We start from the raw sequence: 27,825 nt of genomic DNA, 5'->3' as shown, positions 1-27,825 counted from the left end.
ATGTACGGAGAACAGGGGACAGTCTAATGATAGCCAATTGTTCATTTATAATAGGACACATGTTAGAGGCCTTAACTTATTATCACTAATGTGGAATTTATTAAATTCTAAAGAAAAAAAAATACCAATACAGAAAACCATTTTTTCTTAATGTGGCTATGAGAGACCACATCATTGTTGAGCATTTGTGCCAGCTCCAAAGCAACATATGCTGTATACAATAAACATTGTCAAATTCTTAATTTTTAAGCTTTATTTTTAAAAATCTTCAATCTTTTGAAGACTGAAAAGACTTCTCAATCTTTTCTTGGTTTATTACTAAAGGAAAGCTTGTTATTCAGATACCTACCTTTTTTGTTAAAGAGTCATCTGAATCAGAGGGCATTCTTGTTGATACATGAAACATTACTTCTACTGTAGAGGTAGCAAAATATGGAGTGGTCAATCCAGTGCTTTTGTTTTTTTGCAGTCCTCCCATAAAACCACAATGATTTGTGAGATTTACCTAGAAGCAAAGCCCAGGAAACATAAGCAGAAAAAAAAATCAGGTGATAAAAACATTCTTTATCTAAAGTTTTTAAAAATGCATTTTAAAATAAATTTAAAAAATTGAAGGCCCTTTTCACAGTATATTCAACAGTACTATTATGTTTATCTGCAAGAGCTCAGACTCACTGATTAGACTGGAAGTCAACTGCAGTGCAGTGTCATTCTCTATTCCATGACCATCACAGATGCTGACAGGAAGACAAGGTTAGAGAGAAGAAAGCAAGGGAAGCGTTTACAGGTTTGTTTCCTGATTAGTTGACTGTAGTCACTTGTGTGTGCTTTTTGAATTTTTAAAAATTCCAAGATACTACATCAGCCCTGAACTGACCCCAGAACCACCCCTGCATGAGAGCCAGACAATTTTAACTTGCCTTATTACCTTCCATATCTTTTCCAAGAGAAATATTCATTCTGGGAAAATGAAAAAAAACCCAGCAGAAGCTAACTGAAAATTCATAAATAAGTTTGTAAGTGATAGCTCTATGGGAAATAGTTTGATGCTGAAATAAGTGACCACGTTTAATGTATTATATCACTTTTGCAGCAGTGCCTAAAGTTATATCACAAATGTGAATATATTTAGTCTCAGCCCACAGGGGATATGTTTGCTTTTATGTTAATAAAAGATCCAGAATTTAATGTCAAGAAGTTAAAGTATTTGGTATGTCCTCATGAAATATTAACCTAAATTAGCAACTGTTTAATCCAGCTACTAAAATTAACCCACTGACAGAGGGTATTTGAAGAAACTAATGTGATTTTTTTTCTCCTGAAGAATCAGGAATGTGGGAAAACATCATCTATATGATGGAGCCAGCAAAGCTTTAGTAGTTTTCCTCTGTTCCTATAGAAAAGTCACACTCATTATCCCCACAGTTAATCTAGCAGCTCTCTTACATTCCTGAGGAGTAAGAAAAGGAACAAAGATGATGGACACTCAGACAAGTTGCAACAGGAACAGAAAAACTGTAGAATTACTGATACAGACAGCCAAAAGCAGCAGCGATTCCTGTACTTTTGTGGGACACATCTGAGCTAAACTTTACTCCTATTTCATTACAATGGAAGTTAATCCTGTGCAGTCAGAAAGAGAGGATGCAGAAAAGGAAATCCATATAACACGATCAAACTAGTGATTAAATTGTGGCAGTTCTATATAGATGATGAGCTTTATCACAGTATTTCTGTGTGCTGGAAGAGACGTGAGAGTGAAGTGCGTGAACAGATACATGCTGCGGTGGAAGGCAGGAGGAAGGGAACATAAGAGAAGCTGTATGCTTTTACTTACTGCATTTCCAAATTTGAGCACAACTCAAACTTTCACAGACTTAACACTTTACAGGCCCACACTGCAATCAAGATGCACCCTAGTCAGTGTCTGAAAGCCAGATACAGAAGTGCACATTACTGAATCATCTCTCTGACTGCACAGACTTCCCTAAATTGAAAAACTCATCTATAAATAACTAGTATTGGTAATGAAACTAAACCCAGAATTCTTCTCTGTATATCCTACTTGCAAAACAGTGCATTTCAGTACTTGTGAATAATGTTAACAATCCAAAGAATTAGAAGGTCTAGAGTGATTTATAATTTTCTCTGTAAACAAACTGAGGACAAAATTTTTTTTAATAAATACCTCCCAGCCAAGGCCGGCTACAAAATCCTCATAGGCTTGACTTCCCCCAGTATTAGTAAGAATGGAGTGTTTATCTTCTTGTCCCTCAGCAACATAAAACACTGCAATCTTGTGCGTCTCTCGGCTGTAAAACACAGAATGGTCACTGCGTGACAGTGCCTTTGCCAATATGAAATCAACATAGGCAAACAGTACACACAAAGCATGGCTTTTAAAACTTAGAAAAAGACAGTGGAAGTACAGTGTAACTATACGGCTGCTTCTTTGAATACTTTCCATATTTCCATACTCCCATTCTGTCTCTTCTAGTCTGGTCTTCTCTGGAGCTTGAAGTTTTGCTGTGCACTAAAGCATTTACCCCTGCAAATGCCCTTTCACTACTGAAATATGTAGGATGGTGCTAGCAGTACCAACTGCTAAAGGAATAGTTGGGGTTTTGAAAAAACCCTACAACACAGGCATTATTCACATTGCACTACACATTAACAATGTGCTTTGTGAATGTTGTAGCAAATGCTTCTTATGGAGATGAATTAGGTACCTGTAAGTACTATGGCAATGTCTTCTAAGTACTATGGCAATGTCTTCTGTTCCCAGCCTCCCAACTGTTAGATAGACACTGGAGCAACTGAAAGTGATTTCTCACACTTCTCTGACTCATTATTCAAAGTGATATGATCATGAGGGTATCAAAAATCAGCTCAGGTAGAAACTGTCTATTTCCCAGGCTACTCTTAATGCATTCAGCCTCTAAAACAAAATAACCCACCCTGTCCTCCCACTTCTAAAATGTTCCCTGCCCAAACTATTCTATAATGTGTTATGCATCAAAATGTTTATAATTTTCATAGCTTATTTGGAGCTTATTCTACTTCATGATACTCTGTTTCTGGAATTTCATTCTACAAATAATACCTCCAAATATAGTGCAAACACATGGATCATTTACAATTTTTTTAAACTGAAGTCTCACATCTATACAAACCAGAACCATTTAAATACAAGTGCCCATAAAATAAGTAATCATAAAAAGAATTTACCATTGTCTTGAGTCCAAATTTCTGAGTTCTCGAAGTAACTTTTCATTTTTCTTCAAGAGATGAAAGCTCCTTCTAAACAGAGAAATTTGTAACACTTTTATGACCTGTTCAGTGATGGATACAGAACAGTACAAGAAAAGTACAAGAACATTTCCAGTTCCATTCGAGAAACAGTCAACAAATGTGTTTGCCTTTTCAACAGCTTGTTTTCATAAAATGATTAAGATATCTTTCAAAAATATACAAGCAATTTTTTACTCTAGGAAATCTTCTATATCCATTAGAGCCCTGAGAACAACCTTTACTTCTTTCCACTTTCTTCTGCCAACCTATTGGATCCAGCTGCGATCAATCTCCTCTGTACAGAAGAATGGATAGAACTCCCTTTGACACATATACAATCTGCACTTTACTAGGCCAAAATATATGTGCTTAGTGACAAAAGACACTCCCATAATCGACTGTCCTAGGGAGTGAAAGCATTAAACATTGAGCTTTTGCTTTTCTGAATTGCAGAAGAGAACAGAACATAGCTCATTGGTCACCCAGAAGCTGTAACAATTTAGACTAAAACACCCATTACGTTACAGCAAGAGGGGCATTTTTCACTTTTTTTTTTAAATTGTGCTTAAGATGTTTCCTATAAAATATACAGAAATGGGTTTAAGAACTGTACTATTCAAAAACAGACTGCTCTGAGGAATTAAAGGCCCATATAAAAAGCGTTATAACATCAAAATTCTTGATGTCGGAAGATTTCATCCGATTCTAGCAATATCTCAGTGACATAGGTCTATTCTTCTTCTACAGAATATCTATTTCTCCTCATAGTAAGAAAATATTTCAGTGCCTCCCATATGGAATTTGATAGCTATGGCAAGAGAAAATTTCAGAAAGACCCTTAAATTCTAGGATAGCAAAGTCTGTATGCACTCACAGGTATATGCACACATACACCTAGATACACCTACACAGAAATAATAAAGATACCATAAACACTGAAAATACTCCTGTAATTGAACATGGTTGGTCTATTGTTCTAAGCAATACTCAAACATTGCCAATGTTGAAATAAATGCTTGGGGACAGATATCCTTCTAGTTAGCTAACACGGATGCAATGCTTTCAGGCTTCATGCAAGCATGCTCTGAGCAGGCAGAGGAACAGGATACTGTCCAGCAACACAATAGCTGAGAATATGACTCTGTTTCAGAGTCTCAGTCATGCACAGAAAGGTAATGATTTTTGCAGGAACATACAAGGGAAGCAAATAACGCAAAAAGATGTCTTCTCTACCCATGTAGCATCCCTTAGTAGAGTTGGTGAAAGGATTATTAGAAAGAATAGCACTCCTTCCAATCTCCTTCCAACACTGTTATTATAAAAGGACAAAAATGGCAGTAAAGGTGCCAGGCTCCTCCTTTCTATCTAAATGACAGATTGAAATGCAGAAGAATTTGCCATTTTCCCCTTGTCTGCAAAATTCCTCCCATCTTAAATACTTTTGTTGGCTGGCTCGTGATATTATTGGTTAACTCACTCTATGATCAACTACTATTACACTGCAAGAGTTGCACAACTAAAAAAAATAAATAAAGAAAGAAAGAGTTCTTTAACACTGGGTCTTGTCTTTTCTTTTTACCTTTTATCCCAAGAATTCATTCCCAGTATACTGAGAAGCAATCTGCAGTAGTAAAACGCTGACTGGGGCTTTTGTGAAGTTGGCTCGTCCTGCTCCATAGCCTTCATATTTAAATCACTGAAGTGTTTTTCAACAAACTCCCTCTCTTCTGTGTGCTGTTTCAGAATTGCATTGATGACATCATTCTCCTGCTTTTCTGAGATGCAGACTGGCTGAGGGGCAGGAATATTGAGTGAAACACCAGTTCTCTGTAAGCATTCAGGGCTTGTAACACCTAAATACTGCAAGAGCTCATCAAGCGCGTCTTCTTCATCCCTAATTGTATCCCATGTTGGTACCGTGTCTCTAAATTTCCTGTTTACTTGGAGCGTAATTCCATCCCTTGCAGACACATCCTCCACGTGCTCATAAGATGAAAGAGCATCTTCTGTTTTTTCTTGCTGAGATAAAGAAAGTGCAAAAGATGTTTGTTGTGAAGATCCACATAAAGATGATGGCCCATACAAAATGGCAGAATCCCATGAGTATTTGCCAGATAGATCACGCACTATAATTCTGACATTTGAATTAGCAGATGCAAGTCCAGCAGACAGCCCTCCCCCAGGCATGTCTTCTTCTGCTTGGATTTGTATACAAGACACCAGGGAAGTATTGTTTAACACAAAAAACTGCAGGTTTGGGTTCTCAAAAAGTTCAGGAGAAAGTTCAGGACTTTCACTGTATGGATTGTCATTGTTTTCACACACTTGACTAGTTAGCATAGCAGGACCTCCACTCATAGGATAGTGGCCTAAGTGGTTGACTAGATGTGTTATCACAGTACGAGCAGCAACAGAAATTAGTCCTTGTTGTATGTGAGTTTTCACTGCGAGAGAAAGAATACAGAGTTTAAAATAGAGCTGGGAAAACAACACAATTCTACATATTTCTTTTGGTCCTTCTTCCTTGGGAGTTTTAAACAAAGAATGAGCACAGCAGGGTTAGGATGGAGTCAACTCAATAATGGAAAAAAGTATGTTTTGAAGAATACTGCTCTTGTACATGAATGACAAGATAAATCATAATACAGTCAAAGCAGCATCCTAATGGTTTTACAACCTAGCAAATCTCCTTACCATACTTTTGTGATCAGCATGGTTCTTCTAAAATACTCAACAGCATTTCTTAATCTAGTGAAAATAAATCTTAAGTTATTGACAAAGTAGAGACCATTAACTATAAGTTGTCCATTTTCCAAAACGACAATGGATTTTTATACTTATACACACCATTACTTTGTGAAAAACAAAGGAACAAATATGCACAAAACATCTAATTCATCTTAATTTCTCAAGGGACCATATAGCTGCAGGTTAAGGTGGGAATGACACTGGATCATTTTAAAGTACCATATCAAAAGCTGGACTATGTATACCGAACACAATCTAATAGTAGCAAAATAAAAATAAAATAAAAATCTCATGCTGTAACTGCACTTGAAAAAGTTTCAGGCTGGAAAAACTTGGCGGGTGAAACAGAAGTTAATTATACCTATTTTATGTAAAATTCATCTTGCACAATATATTTAAATATGGTGTTGCCACCTCCTTCTTTCTTTGTTGCATATTTCCTACTTGTATACAACACTATCTGAATTTGCAAACAGAATTTCTTGATGTTCACATCAAGCCCTACTAGCCCAGTATAATATTATTATTGGATTCTTCTATCAAATCCATTTGAGAGTGGCCTCAAACAACTCAAACCATCAGGAAGACAATCCTCAACTGCTCATGGTGCCTGCTGATAACAGCCCTACACGAAAGTATTACACTGTAGAAGATCACAGGTAGAAGAGAAAACAGGATCAGTGTGGCATAGCAGATATTTCTGCATCTCTCTTGCAACAGGACCTGGAAGCCCTGAATTTGGGAATTATAGAGGGAAAATAAATCAAGATTGCATTCTTCAAAATTACATAATGTATTTTAAACTATTTTAAACATTGCAAAACAGTAGAAACACTTCTCACCATTTTTTCTCCCCAAAAAGCTATCAAACTAATATGTTCTGAACAACCTTGCTTTTTCATTCAGTATTTACTGAATGTAGCCAACCTCTTGGACACTTAACTGTGGTATAATTAAATCATCCTCCTTTATATTGCATATTTGTACAAAATAAAAGCTAATACTTAATGAATAGATTTCTTTTTGCAGTTTAAGGTACAAATGTGCCTTAATTCGTTTTAATTGGCAAAATACAGGCAAATTTGCATTGTAGACTCACTGTCATGACAGGTGTTTAGCTTATGAAGCACTGAATGCATTCTGTTCTGCAATATGGTCAAAAGTCAACAATTAGTATATATTTGCTTATTTTTTGCATGGTTTAAGTAAAGCATGTAAGAGAGACTTGGGAAGGTCTGCTCTTTTATACCTTTAAAAAGTACTAGACCTGGTCTGCAAACATCCTCTTATTAACTGGCGAAATTAACTTAATCTCTATAACTGTTCCAAAACCCAGGTAAACTCAAGTATTTTAATGACAAATTCATTAAAAATTGATATAGACAAATTAGATATTAGGTTGAGTTGACAAATACTGAAGATGTATTTTGACTATCTATAACCTTCTTGAGGTTTAAAAAATTAAGAAACACTTAAAAACATACAGTGAAGTTGAATTAAATGTCCAGATATTGATAGCACACAAGGAAATTAAGTTACAGTGCCATCTGCTGAAACGTAAGAAGGAACTGTAAGCAAGTTTATACAACACAGAAAGAGAAAGTAAGTAAGATGCTTGCAGTATTATTTATCAGTGCAGTACAAATCAGTAGCTGGACATTGCAGCTACTGGCTCATCTTTTGTCAGGATACTTAGGCCAAGCGCTTAGCACTTGGGACTGCACAAGTCCAGCTTCTTGAACTCTCACACTGGGTAGGTTTAAGTGCCTTCAGTGAAGTTCTACTGAAAAAACTGAAGAAATGAGAGGGAACTGGTAGCCTATGAGTTATTACTATTATTGTTTTATGCCAAGCCCCTAAAGATCTCACAATGTAAAGGATATATATTAGTATATATTAGTAAATAGTATATAAGTATATACTATAATATACCATAATTAAATAATATATAATATAATATATAATTATAAGTATATATTATATATATTAGTAAATTGCTCCTATAAGCACATTTCCATATTAAGACAGCTTTACCACAAATTCTGCTGACTAAGCCGTCCCCTCTCACATTAAAGCAGTCTAGAACGCTGCTTTCCCAACATATTATCCTAAGCGAACATATTTCCGCTCTACTTACAATGGTACAGAACCTTTCACTTGGGCAATGTGATTTATATGTGTGCATGATTCACTTGGTAATCTGCTGTAAGTATGTTATTTTGGCTATTTTTCTCAGTCCCTGAAATTATCTCTTTTGTGGGAAGGCGGAAGGTCTGCCACCACTAATGTGTATCACTGCATGAGCAGAGGATTCCTGAATTTCCTTAGGATGCTTTGTTAACTCTTTATTCAAACTCTGACTGAATGTCTTTTAAATTACCACAGTTATGCAGTAGAAAGAAAAAGTAATGACTGAGGGTGAGATATGACTCTCCTAACTTTAGCTATCTAAAAGAAAGACGCACCTTCACAAAGTGATTCATCTCGGTTAGACATACAAACTAGAGAGACAGGATGAATCATTCTCTGGAAATTTTTCTCTTTCTCCATTACTTTTAGAAGGAGCTAACAGAGTTCAGCTTAGCTTAGATACATATATTTTAAATTAGCTTATGGAAGTCTCCCTCCTTACTCATTTCAAGCTTCAGGTACAGAGAGATCCAAAACATACCCTCTCTATAAAGTCCTCACCAAGCACAAATTGTGCTAATCTGGATGCATCATGTATAAAGTGTTTTTAAAAACGTTGCATTTTTTGTCTCCTTTTCTTTAAAAGAAAACTAACAAAAGACCGAACATCAGATGGGGAAACTTTTACATCAGAAATTGAAAGGTATTAGGAAAAAAGGTCAATCTCTGCAAAATACTTTAAAAATATGTTTGTTTAGAGAAGTATGAAAAAGAAGAAAGTCATGAAATTAATAATTGCTACATAGCTGTATCTGCGCAATGCAACTACTTCCTTTCCAATCACAGCTCCATTTATCAGATTTGTGATCTATGAAGGACAGGGTTTCCACAGAAGCAATTTCAAAAAATTAAATGTTTTTGCCTACAGCTGTGAAAAAATTCCCTTAAAAATATTATTTCCATCCAATTAGACTCTATTCAATAGTCTCATTTTGATAGCTATCAACATTAGAAGACATATAGCACTTTTTGTTTCACTCTACATATTTTTTATACCATTCCTTGTTGATACACAGATTATAAAAAGCTCAACTATTTTTTCCTAAACTTTGGTGTCATTAAATACAAAAAATTAAAAAGTGCTTAAAGAGAAGTTCCATTCTAATTCTCCCCCACAGTTGTTCACAATCCTGCAATTACAGGTAAAAGATCAGAAACAGGTAACCCAGTAGATTTTCCATCTTTAACAACTGTGCTACTGTAGGCACATTGCCATGGCATAAGGTAGCCCAGATTAGCTTTTATACATATAAACCGCACAGTGAATGGCTATAATGCTATATTCCTTTTAGTCTTGGAGAAAGTATAGCTCTATCAGTGCGACACTGAAACCACACTAATGAAGTCCAATTACATAGCATAGGCAACACTGCTATGCTTGTACTGTAGCTAGATGAAGCAGCTGTTGATACTACCAAGAGGAAGTGTTCAATCACCTTCATGTAGACATACGCTGTGATTCCGCAGTTGTATGAAAGCACAACACACTTCTTGCTGTCTGCAAGCTCTGATGATAAAGGAAAAACTTCCTACTGCAGTCTTTATTGTTAACCGCTAAAATTTCATTCAGGTTTCAATAGAAAACTTCAATATATTTAACACTTCATTTCAAAATTATTCTTTATGCATCTTATAATGCAATCTATCACTTTACCAGAGGACAAGGACACAGTTTCATAGATAATCCTAGGTATAACAGATTCTTTGCAGGAGATGGCACTTGGAAACTTCCTACAGCAGAGATGGGAGTAGTCCTTTCCTCTCCCCGCAGTGATCGCTCTGAGAGAATTTAACAGATCTTCACCCTGACATTTATTGGCTCCAACCTCTGAAAAGATTCTGTCTCCACCACATAGTATCACTGTAAGTCCTATACCCCCATGGTCTCATATCACATCACGCTGTGGGTAAACCACCATAAAACTTGTGATGGATCTGACCTTGTGCAATGGGAAGCATAATAGGGTATGTCAATCACATCTATCAAGCTGATAAACAGCATCCTGTCTTTAGAGCACTACATGTGGAACTCAGCCTTTCGGGCAACACTGTTTTGGGGCTTCCAGGTTTGTTTGTCTTTTGTACAATTTCCCCTATTTCCCTACAACCGGTGTCCCACCCATTTCCATTCCTTCAAGAAGATTTCATGATAGCACTTTTACTCTGCTAAATAAGAGGTTGACCCATTAGCATATTGCTGTGCTGCTACCTTGCACTAACTGACCCTTTTCTTGATTGAGCCCCAGATTGGTTGTTACCCACCAACTTTACTTCTATCACTCTTCCAGCAATGCCAGAGAGAACAGATGCTGTGTGATGGGTTAAATACTGCCAATTTTATTCTCTGCCTGGCAACGTGGGCTAGAAGTGCCAAAGTTGCAAGGCCAGGGTTGCATTATAATGTTATACTTTGCCAATTAAATTTCACAATCTGACTTAAAATTCTAGAGCCCTGAAACTTAAAAATATATGAGGCTTCCTTAACTTATCTGGGGAGATAAAAGGAACATCTGAAATTACTTTTATTTAGAAATTTAACAAGAAATCATAGAGGAACCAATCATGTACGGAAATGCGAAATGAAGATATCGATGCTAAGGCTTTGTGCAAGCAGCATTCATTTAAAAAGAAATCTATTCAGGGTTGTCTTTTCAGATTGTCAGATTAAACAAGCCACACAGCATTTGCTGCAAACCCGTAATTACAGATTATTATAGAATACAAAAGATGCCAGGCATAAAAAGCTACTACAATTCACTACACTGTAATGGAACATGCAGTGGAAGTTAATTTTGGCAAATGCTTTAAATATTAGCTTTACATAATATGTATAGGTGAGACTGTAATTAGGACAGAATGAATCCTTCGAAGCCTCTTTCATTCTGACCCAGCAGATGATTACTTTTTACTAATAAGACCACAGCCATTTGACAAAAAGCCAACTACAGTACCTTGCTTCATTCTTCAGTAAATTTAATAATTACAGCTCCTCCTGCCAATAGTTCTCAATTCAGACTTGTTCAATCCAATACTGAGCTTATTAGGGGACAGCTCTATGTTTAGAATTCTTTGGCCAAAAAAGTACTTGAGGATGATGAAGCATGCCTTAGACAAGGGCACAATGATTAGCCATTTTCTCTACATAAAAAACAGCACGTAGTCACTACAGACCACAAAATCACCTGCTGTTAGCACACAGCTGCTACAAAGAGCTTCTGCATTTATCTGGTTCTTAATACCTTTAAGGAAGCCTAAATGGAACAACTTAATATGGAGGGAGAATAGCACTACACAGAGTTTCTGTTATCAGTATTAATCTCATCTTTTTGAATTTTCTTCCCAATTAAGCCATTTGATATTTTAGATATATTGTATAATACATGCCACTTCTCTGTATCTTAGTTTCTTGAATTTTCTATTTTTATTTTAGTGTTCTGAAGAAAATTTTAGTTCTCAAGTCTGTTAAGGATCCAAGTGGATGAGAGAAAATGTCTCTCTCTTTAGATAACTCCAGGGTTTTCAAAAGTATAAACAATCCATAATGAATTATGACAGGTTTAAAAAAAAGAAGTCACAGGAAGTTTTCAATACTGCAAGCTCAGATATGAAAAAAATTCTTTAAAAAGGAGCAAAATTAAGATAAAAGTAAATTAATTTGCCAAAAGCAAACTGAAAAACATGCTGCTGTACTTAACACTTTCACTGATAGAGAGAACAGAAGAATCCATATCAAATTGATTTTCATGTTGTTCAGAAGACACTTATTTCAGTTAATTGAATAATAATTGCTGAAAATCATGTTAGCTTATTCTGTACTAATTGTCCTTACCTAATGTCTAAGCATAATTTAAAACTTATGCTTTAGACAAACACTTCAATACTGGAAACCAAGACACAACCTTTTTAAAAGAAAATCTATTCAGGCAATTTGCAAACCTTCAGTGACTGGCTGAAGTTTAGAAGACCGCTCTGAGTCTGGGGAATGTAGTGGTTCTGGTTCTTTCAAGCTTTCCAAATGCATAAAAGGATCATAATCCACAGATGCCAAATCAGAAAGACTTAGAGGGAAGTATCTGGGGTTGCTGAAACATTGAGATCCATAGACACATCCATGCAGAACCTATAACAAAAACAAGATTTCATGACAATAACTACTGAAATTCCTACTAGATACTTGTATAAGAAATGAAGATTACCTTTATTTTCTCATTTTCAAATTGCATTTTCTAATTAAGTTGTTAAAAGCAGGTAGGCAGGATAAAATACTGGATAATTTTAGATGTTTAATGTTTACAGAACCAAACCCAGGCCTGCAAAGAAAATTCCTAAAAAAGTGTGTACACTGAAGTGGAATGTAACAATAAAGTTAATACAAGGAACAAAACTTACAACAAAATCACTAAGCTACCTTTATTTTTAGATCTCCTGTCTTCTTTAAGTACATAGGCTAGGTCTAAGGCTTAATCCCTTTCCCTTGCAAAAAACATAGATATATTTCTTCAGAGTCCCTAAAGATCCCTAAAGACAGCAATTGCTGCTCAGTAAAATTGCTTGGTATACAAAGGCTATATCCTCACCTGTTTTAAATGTATAGTTGATCTTCTACAGCAGTAGCGTTTGCTATCAGTATGACACACAAAAAAACCATCACAAAATGTGAGGTAAAATTAACTATTCCAAATATACCAAAGATTAAGCAGTTAACTGTAAAATGTACAGAAACGAAGAGAGAACTCCAAATTTGAGCAGCTTACAGAAAATTGAGGTCAGCTTACAGAAAAGCTGTCTTCGTTTCCATGAAAACTGACACTACATGTATACTTAGAAATTCTCATTTAGCAAGTAAAGAAACATGTACCTTATATATACAATTAAGAACAGATCTCTCAGTCTTATCATTTTCTGCTCCTGTAGCGTGAAGAGGCTGCAGCAAGGTCTTTAATGGCAAGGCCATTATCCAATCCAATAAACACAGAAGTAAAGACACCACCAACTGTAAGAAACACTTTTAATTACAAATCATTCAAAAGACCACCTGCTACTTCACATTTTTTACTTTATTCTACTTTTCCACTTTACTTTCATTTCTTAATTTAACTTCACTACTAGTCAGCCTTATGTAATAATGTTTAAAAGCCACTGTTTGTTCAAAGCCTGTATTATGAGCAAAAACTCCATCTACTGAGATGTTTAACAAGGACCATCCACATAACAGCTTCTCATTACAAAGAGTCTGTGAGTAGATATTGTGCTTAAGTAGATATCTATAATTTTGCAAAACTAATTTGTAGGACATTGTTTTTAAAATGACAGATTACACACATACAAAATAACGCTGACATATCATTCTGCACGTAAACCTCATTGTAAAGTGGACCAAGGATTATGCAAGACTGAACTAATTCAGCTACATTTAGTGCTTTTCCTTCACAATCTGTCAATACCACTCTGCAGCATCAGGTATATGAAAGAAATCTAACTACTTTCTATATTGCAGGCTACTCAGTGAAAGAACCAACTCCATCTAGGGGATATTTTAAAGACTCTAGAACAGAATCAGATTAAGACTTACAAACACCAAATAATTAATAACTGACTGGCTCCAAATAACTATTTATAATTTTTAAAACTTAGCTGTGGAAGAGAAAACAATTCAGATAAGCAGCTGTAAGATTCTTTAAAATATTTTACAAGTTAAATGAAACTATTTCAAAGAAAACCCACAAATAATTTATTACCAAAAGACATATAAACATCATACTTCATGTAATACATTACAACTTTGTCTCACAGAGGCATCGGCCTAATAAACCAGACAATGAAGTGCTCTAAGTATTTTTACATCCAGCCAATTTTTAAGAAGCCTGTTAGGCCTAAGTTTGCCAAACTAGCTAAGCAAATTTTTTTATATGGTATTTGACATAAAACGATCAGTATTAGCTCATGAGAAAATTTTTTCACTTATGGGAACCATCCACAAGTGGAAAGGTGGTGAGCTTGGCATACTGTTGTATTCTACACCAGCCACCAACTGATCTCTGATGGCCAAAATGAGCAACGGATGAATTTTAGCTTCCATTGGATTGGGTCGCCCAGAATGACAAAGCTGTCGGTGACAAACTGCGCTAAGTGCCCAAGTTTAAACAATCACTGCTTCCCACAGTTCTCACCCACAGCAAAGCCAAATGACTGAGGTGTAGCTTTCAGAAGGCAGAAAGTACTACTGTGAATATCAGATGGATGAAGACAGAGACCATCCTAATTAAGAGTCTCAGCCCCATTGAGAATATGAAAAGATAGCAATCATTTTGAAGAGTGATGACTATCATGGGCTCTTCTTGAGAAGCATAAAAAGTCATAAGCTCATAAAAAGCTTACAAATGCACTCTCTACAAGTCATAATTTATTTGCAGTATAACAGACGTTTGAAAAATCTGCATTATTTTGCTTTTAGGTTCATTTAGGATAAGAAAAAAAGAAAACTTTCTCATTATTACAAACAATCAATTTCAATTAACTTTAAATGCATATTTTCCTATAAATCCTTCAGAAATTCACTTGCATAAAAGAGTATCTGCTGTAATTTTTGGAAGACTATACTGTATTATACTTGAAGAACTGAATCTCTGCTTTTAAGCAAATCTTAACAAACTTCATAATAAAGCTACGTCATAAACCCTTCATAATTAGATTAACAAAATAAAAAGGAATGAAAAATATTTACCCTCTTGTCCTGTTCATAAGAGGAAGCTTCTGTACTGGGTAGCAGATGGGTAATGGTTGCTATTAGAATCTGTGGAAAATATAGCATAGTTTCTTTAAAAATATAATTTAAATATTTAAGTTAAAAATAATTTTTAAGAAGGTAAATGTGACACAATACTAGATTTATGGTTAAATTCCATTAAATTATTTTGAGCCAAATTATAGTATTCCTTATTTATTTATTTATTTTAACTATTAAACTATCTTTTCTTCGAATTTCACAGAAGACATTGAAAGGATATGTTACACTTGACTAATGTAGGTGCATTAGGGTCAACAAAGTTATACAACTACTCCAAATATCCAGGAAGGAAGCAAACTTTATTCAAGACAATGTAGGGTGCAGGAAATAGCCCGAAGAGGGTTGTGTAAGGGGGCTGTTTGAAGGCCATTGTTTCTTAGAACTGCTAGAATCTGTAAACACCATGCCTCCTCTTAATTAACAACATGGCTGTACAGGAGCAGAGAAATGCTTGCTATATCTCTTAAGAAGTTTCCAGTCAATTCCCTTTCCAGTCACCTGGGAGACACTACAACCTTTACCCCTTCTCTGTGGCTCAGACTCACAAAGGATACAGTCTATTTCCCTATTACATAAAGGTAGGTGTATTTTAACTAAATTTTTTCTTTATACTGAAACACTTAAATGGATAAGCAAAATGCAACTGCAGATTTGTATTTTAAGGAAGCACTTTCCCACTAAAATTAAATAACTGCTTGCAGATATTTGACATAAATTTTTGTTCAGACTTTATTGATAATATTCTCATGTAAATAATGACAAAATCATGTTGGAGGAAAAAATACGCATGATGAGTCACTTTGCATTTTAATACTGGAGTCAGTGTGTATGAGTAAGTGTGATGTGAACCTGGGTTATTAATGTTCAATCAGAGTATGTTTATACTGAGTTAACATATTGTGAAACATACTTCTCAATATTCTGTCTGGAATTTTAATTTCAGCAAAATAAATTTTACTACTAAATTTAAAATAATTTTCATCTTTTAAAAAAATACTTACTTGAATAATTCTTAAAGGTGAATCAGCTTGGTACACTTGAAGTCTATGTACATAATGAATTAGCATGTTCAACATACTGCAGGCAACTTGGGCTACTGTTTTATTTGGAAACTAGAAAAGACAAAACAGCACAGTAACAATGAATATGTGACTTCACATATGTATGATAGGTAAAGTGGTCAGGAATTTCAGTAACAGTTCTATGCACATAGTTCCTTTTGTAACTATTTACAGGAATAATGGAATTAATTTTTACTAAATTTAAAAGGAATTATTGTATAGTCACAAACACAAATGGGGTCACCTAACATCACAGGCTTGGGGCAGGCAATCAGTGGACTGCACACAATGAGGGAAAAGGAGGGAGGAATCTCTTAGATTTAACACCTCAGATTGATTAGTATAATATCATAAACAGCCAGAAAAAAAGAACTCAGTTCTTGTTATCCTTATAATTATTAATGCTAACCCATCAGTGAAAAACAAAACAAAACAAGAATCGTATTCTGAAATCATAGGTTTTTGTTGAGAACTGAGGCAGGTGAACAGATGAGTATCCAAAATGCAAGATTTTCTCACCATGTTAATGGTGAGATCAACTTTTCTGTTATTTGTTAATTACCACTGCATACAGCATTGGTTTCAGTGGAAGAATGTTGCTGCATCGGAGCCTAGTTTAAACAGTGATTGAAATGTTTAAGCTACAGTGTTGGCCAAGGCAGCCTTGAATGTATTTGTCCAATTACTCCTTGGTCTTGGGAGTAGACGTACATACTGCCCTGCACTGCTAACGGGGAAGACAAAGAAAAGAAGGGACAGGGATATGTTTCCCCAACCTTTTAATGTACATGGCATATAATTGAGGCTTTTCCTTCACTGTACTTGCCTTAAAACACTGAGCTGTGCTTCAGTTTTCATATAAGCATAAAGAAAGACTATGAATGGCTTCTGTAATCCAGCTGAAGAGATGGAAACCAGCATACACAAGGCAGTTATTTCTTGCTCTGCCTTTCCCTTTTTCTGACTGTACCTAGTTTCATGCTATTGTTGGCTTTTAACAAAAACATGGCAGGCAACTTACATCTGCAAGTCCTCTCAGAGTTTAAGACAAGAACACTATTTTTTTTCCTGATGACACAGCCTCTCCCCATTCTGTGAAGGAATACTGTAAACGCACAGTAGCAGAGTACCGATTTTAATGTTTAAGCCTGAGTGACCACCAAAAAAATTATATAAAATTGAAAGCTTTACAATTTGATTGCGAACTTGAGATCAAATCCAGATTGCTACAAGCTTGCAGGAAAAACACCAAAGTCACTGACACCAGGGAGGACAAAAGGTGTGGACAAACCAGTGCAGCTTAATACAGAATATCTAGATTACTGACTTGAAGAAGAAATTACCTGAGAAAAAGACCTGGAGACTTTTCAGAGTCTTTGAATAATCAGCTGTTCACTACTTTAAAACAGTGAGCATTTTCTTTTTTTCTTTTGTTAAAAAAAAAAAAAAAAATTAAAAGCCCCAGGAACAACAGGCTATAAAGTGAAGACAAGAGAGTGATATCTAGTGTTGGTTTATGCAAATCATTTAGGTTCTTTCTGTGCTCTGGCTGAGGAGTATTTTTTTCTTTTTTTTTAATTTAAGAAAGGGAACAAGTCAGTGGAGCCATAAATTTCACAGAAAGGCTGAAGGGTATGAAGTAATGAATATAAGTAGAGTTCAAATCTTGTGCACTTAGATTTTCAAGTCTTATTCATGGAAAGAGCATTGGGTATAAAGTTTGATTAAGAATATAGGGATTGGCCAAACCAAACAGACCAAATCCTTCATCTACTTCAGAACTCTGTCCCAGCATGGTCAATTATCATGTTTCAAAACAGAAACTTCAGAACACACCCTTATAGAGCTACGTGTCTTGGAAGTACATCTTCCTAAACTTGAACAGCAACATTTGGTTTGTGCTGGATAGCAGAACAACTGCCCTTTGAAGCCTGATTCGTGCTGATTTTTTTTTCCGAGAGCCTTCAGATATGGCACAAAGCAGGCTCTGTGATGCTACAAACATTCCACCAGCCATCCTCTATCTTAGTAGAATGCTTAATGTTAAAAAGCACAAAAACTCACTACTTCTATATGATTTTATGTTTAGTAGTGTAATCGTGAACATTATTTTTTTTAAAGTTACTTAATGATGGGTATAAAAAAAAAGCTTCCAATGAACTGGCACTGGTTTTTCTCTTGAAGGGCAGCTTTACCATATTTTTTCATCTTTAGAAGGACCCATTGCTTTCTGGATCTTACATTAGTAGTTTACTCTTGTCCATACTTGCAAATAACCTATCTTTAGCACTCATTCCACTAAGACTGTACAACACACAATTCTGTGACGTATCTGCAGCATTTTTGAGAGGAGCATTATGTAGTTCTGAGATGCAGTGGTCTGGTTGTGGTCCTCTTTGCTCAGACTTTCTGCACAGGTTAGGACAGATACAGCAGTATGACCACTGTTGAGAGAAGTGTCTGCTATGTTCAGAGTGAGCTGCTGGACTGGAGGTCTGACAGTGCTTCCAAATGTCAATAATAAACACGTAATTTTTGCTAACATTTCTATTCAATACTATTTACTCACTTGTACTCATCAGTAAGTTGGACTAGGACTATAGCTCCCTATCCATGAAAACAATAAAATAATCCATTCTCGGAGTTCAGATCGCTTAACTACTTGGAAACCAAGATACTACTTATGTAACAAATTAGAGCTAATTTGTTTTCCCAAGATATATTTATGAACTCTTCACTTCATGACTATGTTCTCTTGTAAGTTTATACTAGTACTCAGAACAGGAGAAAAAACAGAATGCTCTGGACATTTTTGCCAACACAAGGCAAAGAAAAGTAGAAATATAAACATCTTTGTCTTCTCATTCAGGAAGTAATTTATGTTTAATATAAATGAGTTACAAATAATTTAAGAAATACATCAAAGAAAAATTGGAGAAATCATAGTGAATGTCAGAATTAACAATAGTTCAAAATTTTTGATAAATTGGAGAAATAAGATAAAAACAGTATCATTTGCCTAAATCAAACTTGCACAGGAACTTGAACTAGTTAAGGGATACTAAAAAGCAAGGGGAAGACCCTAGAAGAGAATGCCAGTGAAGCCGCAAAGAATGAATGTAATTTTGCAAAACAGCAAATTGCAATATACAGTCTAATACTAAAAGCCCTGAAGCTATCCATTTTAGAAATAGACTCAAATCCTGCTCCACATGATGGAATCAGATGATTTTCTAAGATACCTTTCAGCTTCACTTTGCTGAAAAGAGAACAATAGTTAGTCAGCAATGTCTGCACAAGCCATATATAACGGGTGTATAACCCCATTTTTATCATCGTGTGTATCCAGAAAGACTATTCATTGACTTTGGATGTAAGCAAAGAGCACGTAGAAAGCTTCTGAAAATAAATGGGGAAAACATTAAGAAATTTGAAGATATTGCTGAAAACAAACACGTCAAGTCTGCAAAATGCTAGAAAATAAAATGTTTTAAATAGTATATTCTAATTATTCCATAAAATATGGACTAATAGGGAATAGATTTGTAAGAAGTAGGAAAAAAAATACAGTTACATACCAAGGAGAAGAGACAGACTGACAAAAAAGGCTTTTTAACAAAGGGATGATAAAAGAAAGCTGTTGATATACCACTACTAGGAAATCTCAAAGCTGCAAGAGAAATTCATCAAGACTTGTTTCAAAATAGTGAAAAATACTGCAAATTCTGTTATTCTCAAAAGGAAAAGCAAGACAAATGTCAAAAAATCTAATCAGATGCATTATATAGCTGTTGCTCAACAATGAACCAGCCATATCTGAGTAAGTTGCTCTTCTAGATGACAACCATTGTGCATATTAGCTAGGTTTAACAGATTCAAACAAAATATCAAATGCCAAAACAGTAAATCATCCTAGATGTCAAGAATTTAATGTGAAGGTGTTTCTAGTAGGATGATATGGTGACTGCCAGACACTAAATTTTTATCTTACAATTTTTTTTCATACCAGTGAAAAAAAAGTGAAAAGCTTTCTGAAAAGCTATTACTCAGTGTTATAGCATGTTTCATAAAAACTTGGAAGTAAATTTTAATGAGAGCCTTAAAAACAGGTCCTCTTTTCATGAAAATTAGAATTCTCATTTTTCGCTTTCAATAGGTAGTTTATTCTTTGATGCAAACTCTTGATCTGTCTTTGGATTCAGATTATTTCTAACATGTACTGGCCTGGTCACTGTCCTGACAGTGACATTGTCCTGAAACAAGTGCAAAGCAGCACTTCACCACAGAAAGTGGAACATCTTCCAGTGCTTCCATGCATCTAGTAGAAGGACCCTGCCTACCTCTAAATATCTGGTCTGGTCTGAGAAACAATACTCTCAATAATGCAATGCTCTCAAACTTAGAAGTGAAGAGGCACAGAATCTAGTCGGGATATGGGGACAGTGGGAGTGGTAGGTGGGGGCAAAGAGAGGCCAGGTGAGGAAGAAGCAGGAGAAGCTTCAGGAAAATCCTGTTTGGTCTTTGTATTTGTCACCTTCCCACTTTCTTCCCTGTCCCCTCTTATACTGGATGCTTTGTTCAGTCTGGCAGTCACACAAAGGCAACAACTTGTCTTGGGACAGGCTTTTTGCATATGATGGCAGATGGCTTACAAACCTGGGATCCCTTCCAAATTCCTCTCTACCTTGGCCTTTCCCTTTTGCAATGTGTCAGGAGGATGTACCATGGAGGCTTCAACAGAATCTGAGCTGGGGAACACACGCTGCCAATTAGAGAGGAATGTCATTTCCCTGGGCATCCATGTCTAGTCAAGACAAGAGACACAAATATTGGATAAGGAAAGACCTTGGCACTTTTGTGCTCCTGTATCTTTGTAGGGGTCCTACATAACTTGCAAGGAGTCACCTAATTACAAAGAGGTGCAGAAAGCCCTGCTGGAACCTTGGGTACCGGATGTGATAAGAGATGGTGGGAAGGGGCATAGCTGGACAAAGTCAGACAAAGCCAGTACTGGTTTTGCTGAAACTTGCGTTGCAAGGATTATTTATGAGAAATGGGGAGACAGATATAAACCATCATGCTCCAAAGGCTAGAGGTTAGAATGAGGTGAGTAATGACATATATTAAGGTAGGCAAAAGAAAAAGGGAACGTGGGAAAAACAAAACAAAAAAAAGACAATGGCTGATGTAAGGGGACAGCACATTGGATTAGGACTCTAGCGGTTGAAGTCTATTTAAAGATCTACTGTCTCACGTCACAGAACACCATTTCTTCCAAATTTAAAGCAGTGTAAATCATAATACAGATTTCTTTTGTAAAAGAGTTCAGAGATGCACCAATTAAAATGAATCCATTCTTTTGTAAGGACTAAAAATGTGAAGTAAGGATGCTAAAATGAGATCATGATTCTGAAGACACAAAGTATTTTTACTTATAAAGATAATACAAACTGCAAAAGTGTTAATTTCTCACCTTTAAAGAAACACAAATCACATTCAGTGCTTCTTTGATCTGAGGATGATGTGATTCATGAACTAGCTCCTCACAGATCCAAATGCCAAGACTGCAAAGAGCAACACATCTGCAAAACAATGTTGGAAAACAAATAGCTGAGAAACAAGCTATAGTATCTTGCTACAAGAATGTGTTCATTTCTGTGATTCATGATATGCTCTGCTGAAATCTAATAAGTGTTTTTAAAATTTGTAAAAGAACTATAAAAAATCCTTTATAATGCTGTATCTTATTTAAAAAATGAGTAAGAAATTGCAACTACCCAAACCAAGAAACAGGAAACAGCAAGGGAAACACTCTTCTGAGCAACTGAAATGAACCAAAAGAAATTAAGAACTCCTGCAGCTCTTTATTCACTTTTCAGATTAAAAATTCTACTCGAAATCAATACATGAAAAATTCATATAAATTTTCTTAAGAAAAACAAAAAACTGGGGGGAGAGGGGAAGAGGGACGGAGGTTCCCCCCCGCCAAACAGAGAGTTTGCTCATATTTGTTTAGGGCTTTCAGACACAGGGGCAGGAGAGGGAATGTTATTCATTCATGGATATTTAATTTTTTTTAGGTGACAATAAACGAAGATGAGTGAAGAGGAGTAAATGAAGGCTAGACAGCGCACATATTGTGACTAGACACTTGAAACAACTCTTTACATCGTTGTTTCTTCTTTTAAAATCAGGAAATAGATGCAAAATGGAAAGGCAAAGGATATTTAGGTAGATGTGTTCAAATCAGTAGAGATAGACGAAATTCTCTTAGAAATGTTTAAGGAGCTAGCTGAAGCAGTCACTGAACCACTGGTAATTATCTTCAAAAACAAAAGGACAAAAAACATTCCAGGGAACTGGAGAGACACAAACATTTTACCTATACCAAGAGTGAATGGTTAATTACGGGCAATTATAATCTACTCAATTTTGATATCAAGAAAGAGATCAGAAACAAAATTTAGAAGCTAAGAAGAAAAAGAAAATAAGCTGATAAAAACAGCTGAAGCTGGTTTGTTAGGAATAAACCATGTCAAACCAAACTAGTGTCTTCCTTTGACAGAATACTTATCTTACTGAAAAAAAAGAGAGTAAGCAGCAGATGTAAGAAGTCCCATGTGACTTTTTCCACATGCAAAATAAAGAAAAGTCAGCCTAGTGGAAACCACCATAGGGTAGGTGTGAAACTGACTGAAGAACTGCAGTCAAACTAATTATCAACAGTATACAACCAAATTGGTGGGGCTTCTCAAAAGGTATCCCACAAAGGAACTTGTTGTGGGCCCAACTCTAGTCAGTACTTTCAGTAATGACTTGTGTGATGCAATAAGGACTATAAATAACAACTACAAGGACTATTATTTATATAGATAAAAAACTAAATAACAACAAGTTGGAAGAGGCTGTAAACACTTTGGAAACAACATCAGAATTCAAAGTGATCTGGATAAAACTGGAGAAACAGCCCAATCACAAGATAAAAGATGGTCCTGAGAACTGCAAAGCATTATATATGTGAAGGAAAAATTATATGATAGAATAAAGAGAGGAACAGCAGTGTCTGTGAAGCAGTGTCATAGAAACAGGATTTTAAGACTACACAGAATCATAAGTTACATGAAATCACTAATACATTGCAAAAATACATCTTCGAATGGGTTCTGCCTAACAGTTAGAGTGTGGATAAGATGTCAAACCATCCTGTTCTGCACAGTGTTGCTGAAATCTTAAATGCAGCACTGCCTCCATTACATTTTGGATAATAAAATTTAAGAAGAATAAAGATAAATTCCAGGGAGTCCAGAAAAAAGTGACAAAAATAATAAAGAGCTTTCAGAAATATAACATATAGAAGGAAAATTGAAGGGCTTATTGATTCTAGATTACAGTTTAAGGAGGGAAATATAACAAATCTTCTGATATAGGGTAAGTCATCAAGGAGTTTAACTTGCCTAGAAAAGATTTCTGCTAGATACTAGCCATAAAAACTACCTAGCTGTAAAAGTTAGCTAAGTATTATAACAATCTATCTAAAGCGTCTGTTATTTTTCTCTTTGAGAAAATTTTCAGAACAATTTAGTCAAACTACTGCCAGGAATGGTTTAGATGCACTTGTGTCAAAAGAGGAGAAGCTTATAAAACTGCTCATGGCCCCTTCCTAATCTACATGTTTGCCATTTCCACAATATGTGTTTCAATACATCTTGACCAAAAAAAATAAGAGCACAGCATGGATATAACAGATAAACACAGACGGTTTGTGTAAGCTGTCTTAGAAAACAAACCTTTAGTATACAGAAGGTAGACAGTTCTAAGTCCCTCTTACTGTTTCAAGAGTTTTCTTCTTACTACTGACAACCACCCCACATCCAGTGATGTACTGAATTGCAAGATATCCAGAAGCCTGTGAGGTTTCTACTAGAAACAACAGCGGAGCTATCATTCTGAGCAGCTCCTGGAAAACTCTGTAGTTGTGGGGCTACAATTTTGTTATTGAAGAATCACAGCCTTAACAGCACAAGAAAAGATGAACACTGAGTTCATCAACCTGCTACTTCTTTTTCAGACATTTTTCAGACTGTCAGCAGTAAGAGAGGAATTTGATTAATATAGTTATTAATCTTTATAGATGGAGATCTAAGATTAGAACATATTTCAGATAGCTGACTTCCCTGAAGCTCATTTGGGTCAAGTATGCAGTAAAACACAGAAAACATCGAGCCTCTGTGGAAGAGACAAGGAAAAGAAATAGATAGCTAGAGTAACAATAGCAGCACTCATACTTGTTGGAGATATATGAAGCTATGTACCTAAGTTCCAAGGAGCCTAAGCTCTCTTCTAGGAAACTGCAAAGAGCATTACGCCTCTACTAGTGGCTGAGCCGATGTGGCACAATTGTAAGGCACACCCTACATGTGACCTCTGATAGTACCACAGGTGAATTCTGTACCACTGTGAAGCAGATGGTATCAGGGAGGTTATTCCCAGAAGAGATGGTGGATCAAGTGCCCCTGAGGAGTAAGGCAGGCAAGGAACATCATTATCTCCAGAATGAAAACATACCCATCACTCTCCCAGAAGAGAGGGACACAGATAACTCATGCAAACATTGGGAATCTACTCCTTTCTAATCTTTCTCTAATCTTCTTTATTACATAAAATGGTCCCAAACTTGGCATTTTAGGGCAGGATAGCTCAGCATTCTGAGAAGCTGGGCATACAGATGTGTAGCCTGCTCCTGTATACACACCCTCACAGTTGGATGGGATATCAGGATATGCAGGATGTTCTTTTCCACTTCCCAGCCACATTGCCAATAATGAAGATGCTAATACTATGTGCTTCAGTCCCACAGGATCAGTAATAATGTTCTGAACCAATCAGATTTAAACCACCTTTTTCAAAGGTAAAATGGGGACTGTTCTATTTTTTCGAACTCAATTTTGCAAAACAACACGAAAAAATGAAAAGAAAATGATCTCAGTACATTCCCTTCTTCCCCTGTGCTGAGAGGTATTACCACCTCAAGGTGAAGAACAGATAAGTGGGTTGATGAGGGGAACATTTTGAGGAAACGATTGCTCTTGGTTTTCCAATGAAAGGTTCTAAGGAGCTATAGGTTCTAAAGTACTGATCTTGCCAGTAGCATTTTCAGGCATGTGGCCCTAGTATTTTGTGTTTTTTTTCCTCAGTAACAGTTTATTAATTGAGCATATATAGATACTTTACCCAAATACACAAGGCACACAAATGCCTTTGATGGGCATTACAGATTCCTATTCCACTCCAATCCACAATACTCTACAATAGAAAGCCTCCAGGGAGGGAGAAATAAAATCCTAAGCAAAGCAAGAAACAGGAAAGACAACAGGTAACTAGCTTCTTCTAAGTTCTCTATTCGACAAACATACTTAGGTTTAATTCATCAGAGCAATAATTCTCCATTTATGTTTAGCTCAATATTTACTGCTTCTTTTCCACACCCTAAAGAAGGACTCACGTACCTTGGATTTATTCCGTTACTCAATTAAATCAGTTGGCCTAATAAAAGATAATCATACTCCCCATAAAAATAATCTTATCCTTAATCTAACTGAAAAAATTTCCTCTCCAGTACAGAAAATCCATGAATTGCATACCAGTGCAGGCTGGGAAAGCGTCTAGGAGAAATATCATTGCATGCTTACCCATATTTAAATCCTTTTCTATCAGCCACTGTCAGAGACATGATACTGGGCTAGACCAACATTTGGCCCAACAAAAAACATCTGTTCTTTTATCTCTGTTTACAAACAATTTCATTTTCCCTTGGTGAATCGTAGTTTTGATGTTGATGTAGAAACCCATGAATGAAATACATACCAACCTTTACTTTAAGATCTCTAATACATCCACTTGAAAACAGTATAATATAGAAAAGAATTTTTTAATTTAGAAGCCCTTTTTGTATGACCTACCGTGCAGGACCAGATGGCTCCTCTCTAGCAGAACTTAACACAGTTTTAATTATGAGTTCCTGAAACAAAGAGGAAAATGCTCAGTGATTTGCCAACAACTCCATCACATGAGGCATCAGAAAATTAGGATTTGACTATAATAGACACAGGCAAATTGCTTTGCTGTCTGCTGTTTGATGGCTTTGTCTGGTTTTTTTGGTCAGATGAACTGTTTGCTTACCACTACTCCTGGTTTCCAGTCCGCCCCACATGTTAATTGTTGTGCTACTCAAGAATATCCCAAGTCCTAATTTCTGCTGATTAACTGTTTGTCTGATTCTTTGCAATACATTTCCATAAATTATCAAGGTTAAAAAAGCTGGCCTCCCTAAACCTAGCTTCTGCAAACAGTCCTGAAGGGATTTACAGAAAGTATCTATTGGTTACTTTGAGTTAGGTATTAAACAAGCATTTTTTCTCATCAAAATTATATTGATTAAAATATCTTCAGAAGTAACTGCTGAACAAGTGGCTCTGGTGCCTTAAGAATGATATTGAGAGGAATTCAGAGTCAACTTCAATGAAATGTCCCTAAAGCTGTAGTTTGCTTTCGATAAAGCTTAAGTCTACAGCAGTACCTGCAGCTGCAATAAACGTAATTTACGTAACAAAAATGAGAAAACAGGAATTCAAATTCAGTTCCAAAACAGCAGCAAAGTGTAGAGCAGCTTCCAACCCTCTTTAAATTGAAATATGCTGAAAACCTATGGGGAACCTTACTTAAACATAGTTATCAGACATGACACACACAGAGCAGTTAAACATGTGACCAGAGCTATGCTCAGTTCCAGTGTAATGGCACACTACCCAAACCCTGTTACGATAGTGAGGGCACGATCTCCAGTAATCTTTTTTTGTTTGTTTGTTTGTTTGTTTTTTTTGATGTATAGAGGTTTTCTAAAGCCCCTAGGAAAATGGGCAGATTTTAGCAGTTGTGAATTCTCAATAAATTAAATAATGTATCTTGAACCTCGCAGTCTTCTCCTTCTCAGCTGATTAAATCTGTGAGACTTCAAATAGCCATAATAAGAGTGACCTTGAAAGAGCAAAGCAACACATGGTTTCCTTTTATAAGCATACATAAACACTTTATTATTCTTATTAGTTGAAAGTATTTACAAAGTATGTTTAGCCGTATAAAATCTGACAAGCTTTTACGGAACCTTGAGCCTTATAATCTATTTCAGATGATCTATGACAAGTTTTAGAATCTTAAATATTAATTAATATTTCCTGGAACACTATCATATTAAACATGCAATTTGTAGCTGCAATACCATCAGTATATTCTTAAAACTCCTACCTTAACATCTGCAAACTGAGACACAGCAATGTCAGGAATGTTTGGGTGAAGAGCTGGTAGTTCATGATATAAATTGGGAAAACAGACAAGAGATCCTAAAAGAACTTGTGCTTCAACTCTTGGTGCCTAGAAGAAACAAAGGTGAAGGGAAATATATATTCTTACTGCAATTGGGAAGGTGACATTTTTAGATACCTTAAAGGAGACAAATGGCTGAAATTCTAGACAGTTACATCCTTCTTCCTTCTCCAAATTCTGTAACGCTTATCAGAGATCACAGCCCTGTGGACTGCTACTCATGCCTAGTCCATGTTCCCGTTTTCCAAACTGGCCAGAAGGAATTGAAGGAATTTTTAGGACTACAGAAAAATGACTGAGCTGCTGACTAGGCTCAGACCTTATGTTCAGCTAATTGAACAGGATGTGGAAAACTACTGAACATGACTT

General features: G+C 35.9%; 1 protein-coding gene across 9 annotated transcripts in view; it reads right to left on the bottom strand.

Annotated features, from left to right (window-relative positions):
• RALGAPA1 (Ral GTPase activating protein catalytic subunit alpha 1) overlaps positions 1 to 27,825 on the bottom strand; it is a 134,356-nt gene that overhangs the window by 42,726 nt on the left and 63,805 nt on the right. For all 9 annotated transcript variants that reach the window (XM_064512351.1, XM_064512350.1, XM_064512352.1 and 6 more), the window contains 11 exons: positions 27,379 to 27,504; positions 26,037 to 26,095; positions 21,551 to 21,659; positions 16,018 to 16,128; positions 14,954 to 15,022; positions 13,088 to 13,222; positions 12,166 to 12,349; positions 4,871 to 5,735; positions 3,229 to 3,300; positions 2,189 to 2,312; positions 350 to 505 (listed from right to left, as the gene is read on the bottom strand). In XM_064512351.1, coding sequence (XP_064368421.1) covers positions 350 to 505; positions 2,189 to 2,312; positions 3,229 to 3,300; positions 4,871 to 5,735; positions 12,166 to 12,349; positions 13,088 to 13,222; positions 14,954 to 15,022; positions 16,018 to 16,128; positions 21,551 to 21,659; positions 26,037 to 26,095; positions 27,379 to 27,504 — 2,010 coding nt within the window. The remainder of the gene's footprint in view (positions 1 to 349; positions 506 to 2,188; positions 2,313 to 3,228; positions 3,301 to 4,870; positions 5,736 to 12,165; positions 12,350 to 13,087; positions 13,223 to 14,953; positions 15,023 to 16,017; positions 16,129 to 21,550; positions 21,660 to 26,036; positions 26,096 to 27,378; positions 27,505 to 27,825) is intronic.

This window comes from Dromaius novaehollandiae, chromosome 5 (assembly GCF_036370855.1).
Source record: "Dromaius novaehollandiae isolate bDroNov1 chromosome 5, bDroNov1.hap1, whole genome shotgun sequence".
Classification (NCBI taxonomy): domain Eukaryota; kingdom Metazoa; phylum Chordata; class Aves; order Casuariiformes; family Dromaiidae; genus Dromaius; species Dromaius novaehollandiae.
Note: the sequence above shows the minus strand (reverse complement) of the source record. Positions and strands in the feature narration are given on the sequence as shown.